We start from the raw sequence: 9,822 nt of genomic DNA on the forward strand, positions 1-9,822 counted from the left end.
TAGTTATTTTTGATGATATTTTGTTTGGTCGGAAAATCGTTAGAAAAAAAACATTTCTGATTAGCCTCTATTTAGTCAGGTAGTCCCCCTGAAAAACTACGTAGTTAAGCTTCTGATTTAGAGGAACTTTAGGTATTTTGTTTCATAAATTGTTACACCTCCTACCTATTTTATTGCAAGTTAGTTTGCTTTGAAAAATTTTAACTTGTTATTTTTTTGTTAGCTTACTTTCAGGAGTTCATGAGAAATCGTTACTGAGAAATTTTAGACAGTCAGTACTACCTTATACGACACTCATTCGTAATCTTACAAGTAATAAAAATAAAAAGATGTCGCATCGGTATTAATTAAGCAAACAACCTTTATCGACTCTAAGACTATAATACCCATCCCGATAAATTTCAGACACCAAACATAATTAAATACCATAAAGGACTAAATAGTCAAACTATTGGGATATAGCTTTCAAATCTCCTATTCAGTCAGGAGACTAATTAAGCTAACAAAAAAAACTTCCTCCCAATTCATCCCGCCATAAATTCCTGAAGATTTAAATCCCTTCAAAACATCTTCTCGTGTCCTTTCCTAAATCGTGTGTTTAATTGTGTTGGTTACACTATCATGGAGCAAATCAGAAAAAACTTCCTTCGGTCATGGCTACCCATGAAATCTCAAAGTACGAGCGGCGGATGAATGAGAATGTTCGCCGTAATAACGAGTTGCTGGCTTCTTTGCACATCCCACCCATCGGTCTCCAACCCGCTGCCCCATCTAAATGTCTACGGTTAAATATGTTTTCCAATTTAATGTTTTTTTACAGTTGTTCATCAATCCTTCTTGATTCATGTAATTTTGGTTTTCATGGGTTTTTCAATTCCACGTATGGTCGAAGCTAATCGAGACACTACAGGTTTGAATTTGGAATTTGGGATTTTGTATGGGTTATTTGAATGACATCATATTGGTTTCACCTGTGAATTGTTTTTGATGATTGCCCGACTTTAATTTATTGTTCTATTGTAATCGTTGTGAATTCTTGATATATTTGAGGATAAACAAACTGGGTCTTGTTCGATTTTGGTTTATTTTTTGTTTCAATTTTCAATGATCTTGATATGGGATTATGGTCATGTTGCAGCCTTTTAGTTGGTACTCGGTACAGTCAGTGACCATTTTAGGTGTGAGAATAGTTAATCAGAAGAAAAGAGAATAAACTTATCCAATAAAAACCCTATCTCAATATTTGGTTGGTTCTCCACCTCTGAGGCACCATGCTTTGGCTTTTGCCTTCAAAAACTCAATCGAAAGTGCTAAAACAGTGCAACCCCCCAGAAACACCTCAACTGTCCCCATTTTTTGGACCTTTGATTTCCTTTTCCTGTGTAAACGTGCTCTTTAGCACAATAGCACTGATCCTTTAAAGAGGAAAACACTGCATGCGGGAATATAAAATCGATGGGTCTCTTTCTACACCCTTCAGAATGCGTGTGTTGTAATGTTTAACCAGTCTGAATAAAGCTCTATATATTTTGCGACAGTAAGTGTGTATGTATGTAGAAGTATATGTGTGTTGTTCTATGTATTGTGTTCTGTGAGTCAGTTCATGTGTATCTGATAAGCTGCCAATGCTAGTGTCTTAGATTCCAATGAAGCGGTGTCAGCTTCTTTGTTTACTTGTTCTTTGAAGATTGCAGTATAGTTAGAGCATAGCTATACATACTTGAATTATTTCTTTCCATTTGTAAGGCAGAGAAGTATATCACCTGCATGATAAGACTGCCTGTATGACTTTCATAGAGGAAGCTGTAGTGAAGTTTCCTAGCTAGGTCCAACTGGTAGTGGTTAGTGTGATATCTAGTTCGAGATTGAGTCTTTGGAGTTTAGCATTGTTTGTTTACCCCCAGTAGGTAGTTTCTGAATTGGAGTTTTGTTTTCCCACACCTGGCTTTGGTAGACTTCAACAGGAAGTTGAATCGTGACAAGCTAACGTTAGTGCATACAACGGGTTTAGTCCGATGGCTAAGTACGTATATGAGGAGGTACATGAACTGAAATTCTCCATGTACTGAAACATAACAACAGTATGATATATCTACATAACTTCACTTAGAGCTGATAAGTAAGTAATGAAGATGTTCAACTATCAGGAGCAGGTGTGTTTAGTTATGAGAAAAATGGAATCCAATAATGGAACAATATAACTGGAAATTGGTTCTTATAGGTGCTACAAATTAATCTGAAAACTGATTATGTACCTGAACTTTGAAATTGCATAACTAATTGAAAACAAATCCTTTTATTGTGATTCCAACTGTTACCTGATCCTTTAGATGTCCTCTACGATTGTTATGAAGATGCTATCTTGTCTTACTCAGCCTAACTATTTCGTTTATAGCAAAAACCTTTAATGTACAAAAACCTATCAGAAAAGTCTAGAACTGGTGTTCAAATTTGAAAATTCATAAGTAATTGTAGATAGATCCCTCTCCTGTAATTTCAGTTCTCAGATGTTGTTTAAGATGTCATCTATGATTTACATGAAGTAGCCAACATGAAATAACTAGCCAATGACTTCCGTATTAAGCCAAAGATTTTATTGACCAGAAACTTAGTAAAATGATTATCTGATTTCAGACTTATGTTCTTAAGTTCCAAAGTTTGTCCAAAGTTCTGACTTGTTTTACTATGATATGATCATGGTGATTAAGTTTTCTACATACCTAGTTGGCTTCTAAAGTTGAAGATAGGAGTACATGGTGGATATGTAGCCATTTTTGATTGAAACTTTGAATTGTAAAACTTTGAAAATTAGTTTAGATCTACTATGCTATCCTATAATCCTATTACAGAATATATATAATATGATAAGAATGTTAAGATGAAGAACATATCGACAAGGCTTGAGGTGCGTGTTGTTGTTTAGAAGCATAACCATATTATCTTCTCTTAACAGGCACAAACTTCTACTTAGTTTTTCTTTGTCGTTTTATGGTCGCTTTGTAATATAAGAAGTCCTCTTTAATCTCTTTTGGGGTCATGAACGTCACAACAGCCTTTTTGTCAATTACATTTACAATTCCAGCATTTCCTACTTCTGGTCTTTACTCTCAAGCTTTTCATTATGCAGATTACAATGTTATTGAACTAGAATCCTATTTAATTCTCGTTCGTGTGTCTTCTGTTATCATGGGTTAAATAAACTTAAAGAAATGTTGCTATGAATTTTGTACTTATTATCATGGGTTTGTGTTTCAGGGTTCTTCTTCAAGTTCACCTCCAAATGACATAATCATTTCACCTACTCATGGAGATTCTGAAGAGGAACATGCACCTTGTTTAGGAGTCGGTAGTTGTCGGACACTTTATCTATCTACTTATCACCTTTATAGTTATCTATAAATATCTATGAGGCAATATAGCCTCTAAGTGACTAAACTCTTTGTTCTTTTTTTCTCATATCTCTTCACTATTTCTACTATTATGGATGTTAAGGATGATGTTATGTATTATTTGTACTAGTAAGGATGTTATGGATAATTTGAATGAATGAAATTTCGTTTGTCTAAATTTTCACTGTGCATTTATTATCTTCTTTATTTTGTTTGAAATATATTTATTTTAATATAATAATTAAAATTAATTGTAATTGAAAATAAGAAATCCATACGATTAATAAAATTCTGACAATATCGGTCGATAAAACTGTGGTCAGAATAATTAGTGGAAAAAAGACCGACGGAACACAGGGTCAAAACTAAACTAAATGGTCAGAAATAAATATTCCAACAATGGTATGGTCGGAAATACTTTGTCGGAAATGATATTCCCGACCATTTTCCGACGAGAGTTTTTTTTTGTTAAAAAAGAGTATTAATGACCAAAAGAAGGTTTTTTCGACCATTTCCAGGGTCGGAAATCATGTTTTGTGTGGTATTCAGTTGGAATTAGAGTGTGTATGTGTATGCAATTACAAACTAATTATAAGAGTACCATCACAGCCTTAATGAGTAATATGCAAGACCCATAATATGGTATTAGTTAGCTTAAAGTAGCAAAGAAACTCGATCACTAGCTTCTGGTTTTCTGATCGATCATGTCTCAAGGGTGAGGTACAAAGGTGGGAAAGTATCCTATACACCTCTCGCATGCTTGGTTCAAACTTCGAAGGAGCTCGTTTGAAACATATGCATCACTGTCTTACATATAACCAAGAACCGCCCTGACATACTTGAGCGAGGCGATAGTTTAATTATACGAAGATTACAAAAGACAGAGTTCCATCAGAAAAAAAAAGATGGCAACATTTGCCCTTTCAGATTGCGGCCGTTGTCGGTCAACATAACAATAATGCACACTGGCAGAGAGCTGAATACTCTTGAATGATGAGCAGCGCAGCCGTAAGGAGGCGACATGCCGCATCTTTATTTGGTCCGATTACCACCACATGATCGACCACTTTACTTTGAACAACGGCGAACTGGAGTTGCACGATTGCGATCACTTGATAGAATTGAAGTAACATAATGCAATGATATATAGTATGCCAACATCAGTTTTGCTCATGTATGACTGTCCGTGGGCAGTGTCTTGATATGAAACTCAATGGTATCTTTTATATATATATATATATATAGTTCCTATCCAGAGTGAACTTCACTCTGAAGTTTCAATTTTAACACATTTTTTTGTTAAATTTTTTCACCATAAGTGATTCAATATTTAGGTATGTTATTCAAGATAATCTCTATAAAGTTTCATCTAATTCGACAATGGTTTGAGGTTTTAAATTGAGATTTACACGAACGGTTCAATTGAACAATTTTAATTCATTCATCGATTTAATCTAATTTTAATACCTTAACAATGTCCAAAATTAGATGAAATTTTGTAGAGATGATCTTGAATAACATACCTAAATATTGAATTTCTTATAGTGAAAAAATTTAACCGAAAATTGTGTCAAAATTGGAACTTCACTCTTTAATTTCAGAGTGAAACTTCACTCTGGGTAGAAACTGGAACTTCACCCTTCTTGGCTGCGGATTTCCATTTTTTTCGATCAAATTTCATCATCTCCACCGTCTATTATTTAGATAATATTGTGTAAATCATGTTTGCAAAATTTCAGCCAATTTGGTAATCGTTAAGGCTCTCAAAATTGCGTTTTTCTGTTAAACATATGAACGGTTCATGTTTGACAGAATTCAGTCCGTTCATTTTTCTTTTTCGATTTTAACGGTCTTATCGATCACCAAATTAGCTAAAATTTTGCAGAGATGATCTACACAATATTACCTAGATACTAAACGGTGGAGATGAGGAAATTCGATTGAAAAGTGGTGAAAAAATAGAAATCCGCACTAAAACCATTGGTGCAGATCTCCGTAGCTGAGAAAAATCCTATATATGTATATATATATATAGGGCCGTTCTAGTGAGAGATACTTTTTTTTATTTAAAAAAGGGATAGGTCACTACCAATTTTTCGATTACATTTCAACATCTCCATTGTTCAACTTTTAGGGTCTGATGTGTAGATCACCTCTGTAAAATTTCAGCAAAGTTTGAGACTTTTAAGGCATTCAAAATTGAGATTTAAATTTAAAAGCATGAACGGTTCAGGTTTAACTCGTCCATTGCTTTCACCAAGTTTGATATCTTGACGATCACCATTTTGGTTGAAATTTTACAGAGATGATCTACACATTAGACCCTAAAAGTTGAATGGTGTAGATGTAGAAATATAATCAAAAAGTTGGTTAATGAGCTATCATTTTTTTAAACAAAAAAAAAGATCATTTAGCGGAATGACATTTATATATATATATATATATATATATATATATATACTCTAATTCAGTTAGCACTATACTGCTCAACATTTTTCTTACAAATGAAGTAAGGCCGGCCTCTATAAATAACTCTTACAGTTCTGAAATACATTTAGTTAGAACAAATATATATAAAATGTGCCGAGTATCACAGGAAAATTCTAATATATATTGATACATGTTATATATCACATATCTGACGGTCTACATTATTTTTTGAGTGAAGCCAAAAAAATAATATTTATTGTCAAACGTCTGAATATTGGATGTATAACATCCATCATTATAGTATATTAACTCATTATCACACACCATCGAAGACTATGACATTGGCAAATTGTCTGACGAGTTCTTCAGATCCCGGTTTCCTTTCTTTCGGTGCTACGTGTTTGTGATCCTTTTTTTTTTTTTTCGCAAGGACTAGTCTAAAACGAACGTTGCCAAAGGAATAGTACTTGCGTGTGCATAGTTCTCCAATTCATAAAAGAGAGAATCAGTTCTGAAAGCCACGTGAGGCAAGTGCCAAGCACATTTCCCCCTTGACGTGTCAAAGACCCAATAGGAAATGAAATTGAAAATGTTTCCATCGAAGACTCGGACCCTCCAAGTTTGACAGTTAATTTGACTAGAGTGATCGAAGAAGAAGAAGAAAAAGAAGAAGAGGAAGAGTGGCCGCCCGCTATTCCGCTACAATTTAAAACCACCGGCTCTCTTCTCCTCTCTCCCGCCGAAACCAAAAACCACTTGTACTCGTGTCCGCTTAACCCGAAATCTGATCTCTATAAGAACGCCATCCTCATCATCAAAACCCTAACAAGAGTACATGACCACCTCTTCGACACATACGTGTTGCCAATTCACAGAAACGCCTGTCACCCACGCTCGAGATCTCATGATCTCTCCCTTTTAAAAGGAATGCCAGCAACCAAAGCTCCCAACCTGAACTAGAACAAGAATCTCAAACCAAACCAAACCAGACATGCATGAGAGAGATTTAGCGACCACTAAAAGATAAAAAGTGGAAGACGATAGACGAAAGAAGCTACCCATGGAGAGCTTGAATCCACAAGACGTCGATCCTCCTTGCTTCGACGAGTGCTTCAAGAACAAGAGGCAGCGTAGCATGGAACCGAATGCCGCCATTTCCAAGTCATGCGAAGCCGGTGATTCCTCCTCCGGTCAATGGTCGGAGGAGACGAATATCACCACCGATATCAGGATGTCTCAGGAGGAAGAAGATAAGGGTATGAGTTCAGGCTATCCGTGTGAGTTGTACGGTTCCATATCGGTGATCGGGCGGCGGAGAGTGATGAAGGATGCCGTGGCCGTCACTAAGCTCGACGGCTACCATTTCTTTGCCGTTTACGACGGCCACGGCGGCTCTTGCGTCTCCAACGCCTGCCGTGACCGCCTGCATCAGCTCCTCGCTCAGGAGGCGTCCTGGATACGTGGCCTCAACGGCGCCGGAGAGGTCGACTGGGAGAAGATCATGACCACCTGCTTCACCAAGATGGATAACGAGGTCGGCGCCGCCGCCTCCGAGGCGAAGGGTTCGGTGAACACTGTGGGAACCAGCGCTGTTGTTGCTATAGTAGGAAAGGAGGAAATTGTGGTGGCAAACTCCGGCAACTCACGTGCCGTTCTGTGCCTCGACGGCGTTGCTGTACCTCTGTCACGTGACCACAACCCCGACCGTCCGGACGAGAAGGAAAGAGTGGAGGCAGCGGGAGGGAGAGTAATAGACTGGAAAGGCAGCCGCGTACTGGGAGTTCTATCGACGTCGCGGTCGATCGGCGACCATTACCTGAAGCCTTACGTGATATCGGAGCCGGAGGTGACCGTCAATAAAAGGAACGGGTTGTGCGACTTTCTGGTGATAGCGAGCGACGGACTTTGGGATGTCGTATCGAATGAGTTTGCGTGTCAGGTTGTGAGGAGATGCTTGGATACACAAACCAGAAGGAGGTGTTCGGAGGGGGTGAGCGGAGGTCCGGCAGCAAATGCCGCGGCCCTGCTGGCCCAACTGGCGCTGGCTCGAGGGAGCAAAGATAATATTACAGTCATTGTGGTTGAGCTCAGCAAGTCCAGGCGGGCCTGAACTCGTTTAAGGGTGCTAGAAGTCAGGGAACAGCGGTTCTTCTATACCTCTATTTTGTTCTGTTTTCGTTTTCATGCATGTAGATTAGTGGAACTTTTTTTTTTTAGAGGATATCGATCTGTTAGTGGATCTTTTCATTATGATGTATGTATTTATTGGCTTTGTAGCGCCGGGTCATAACACCAATGGATATGCAATATGTATTGGTAACGTTCGATGTTTGTAGACATTGGGCAATATTTATTTAGTTTACTGTTTCATATTGTAAACATGGAAGCCCAAGAGGTTTTTCCCTTTAATATATTTCTATTTTGTTATAAAAGAATTTTGTGGCTCGCACACACATTACGTTTAGTACATGGAATGTGATGTTAGTTCAAGAAGAGCGCCTGCCAGTCTGCCCAAGAAGGTGGAAAATTCTACAGTACTAGGCTGTATCGCATACCGTGAGTTTTAGAATAATATTAACCGTTTGATTAGCAAAAGGCATAAATGCCGATTTGCATCCTAAATTTGGCTGAAATTATCAATTTGCACCCCGAACTTGCATTTGAGTCAATTTACCTCCTAAACTCGGTAAAAATTACCGATTTACACTCCGAACTTGTATTTGAGTCAATTTACCTCCTAAACTTGGTAAAATTGCCGATTTGCCCCCATCTGTTAAATTTAACTGTTTTTATCCAATTTTACGTCACATGTCATGCACATGAGGGGTAATGTTGTCATTTTCTATTTATATTTTTCTTTAAAAAAATAAAAATATTCTTTAAAATGAGGATTATTTTGTTAATCAAATTATTTATTTACATCTTTTTTTCTACCTACTTAACCCTACTTTGAATTATATATTCAATATACCCACCCATTAAAATATAGTGTGTTGTGTATAAATATATGTTTATATGTACACATTGTTGGAGGATGAACAAAACGAGAATAATAACGACGTAATGCCTATATATTGGCCTCATTATCAATCAATAAACGGTTACGTTCTGTTCTATTACGTCGTTATTATTCTCGTTTTGTTCCTCCTCTAACAATGTGTACATATAAAAATATATTTATACACAACACACTATATTTGAATGGGTGGATATGTTGAATATATAATTCAAAGTAGGGTTAAGTATGTAGAAAAAAAATGTAAATAAATAATTTGATTAACAAAATAATCCTCATTTTAAAGAATATTTTTATTTATTTTTAAGAAAAATATAAATAGAAAATGACAACATTACCCCTCATGTGCATGACATGTGACGCAAAATTTGATAGAAACAGTTAAATTTAACGGATGGGGTGCAAATCGGCAATTTTTACCAAGTTTAGGAGGTAAATTGACTCAAATACAAGTTCGGGGTGTAAATCGGTAATTTTTACCGAGTTTAGGAGGTAAATTGACTCAAATGCAAGTTCGGGGTGCAAATTGATAATTTCAGCCAAATTTGGGGTGCAAATCGGCATTTATGCCTTAGCAAAATATCTAAGGGTTAAAAATATTAATGGAAATCATATGACTTGCTTACCCGGTCACCATCTAAAAAAATAAAGAGATCTAATTCAGTTGGCGCGCAGCTGATTGCAATTGTTTGATTGGGAGAAGAACCTAGTCTAATTGTTTTGATTAGAATTATACAAGGTTTGAAAAACGCTAGGCGGTAGCCAGGTGGACAATCACCGTCTAGCGCCTAGCGCCTAGACGGCTAGGTTATACTTAGACGGTGGCTAGACGGTTTTAAATTATTAAATAGTTATTTATTTTTATACATGTATTTAATACTATTTATATGATTTAAATATATAATGAGTAAAAAAGTGATCAATATTAATGTTTAAAAATCAAAATAGTCTCAACACATCTAAAGTTCATACCATAATATTAGAAAT

The 9,822-nt window shown here is 36.6% G+C and overlaps 1 protein-coding gene across 1 annotated transcript; it reads left to right on the plus strand.

Moving 5' to 3' along the window:
* Window positions 1-6,879: 6,879 nt before the first annotated feature.
* Window positions 6,880-7,929, plus strand: LOC126795391 (probable protein phosphatase 2C 8). Its single transcript, XM_050522234.1, has one exon. The coding sequence runs from the start codon at window positions 6,880-6,882 to the stop codon at window positions 7,927-7,929; it is 1,050 nt and encodes a 349-aa protein (XP_050378191.1).
* The last annotated feature ends 1,893 nt before the right edge of the window (window positions 7,930-9,822 follow it).

The sequence above is a fragment of the Argentina anserina genome, chromosome 5 (assembly GCF_933775445.1).
Source record: "Argentina anserina chromosome 5, drPotAnse1.1, whole genome shotgun sequence".
Taxonomy (NCBI): Eukaryota; Viridiplantae; Streptophyta; class Magnoliopsida; order Rosales; family Rosaceae; genus Argentina; species Argentina anserina.

Bases quoted from the DNA above. Each gene is read 5' to 3' on its own strand.
- LOC126795391 (XM_050522234.1), top strand. From the start codon at position 6,880: ATGGAGAGCTTGAATCCACAAGACGTCGATCCTCCTTGCTTCGACGAG.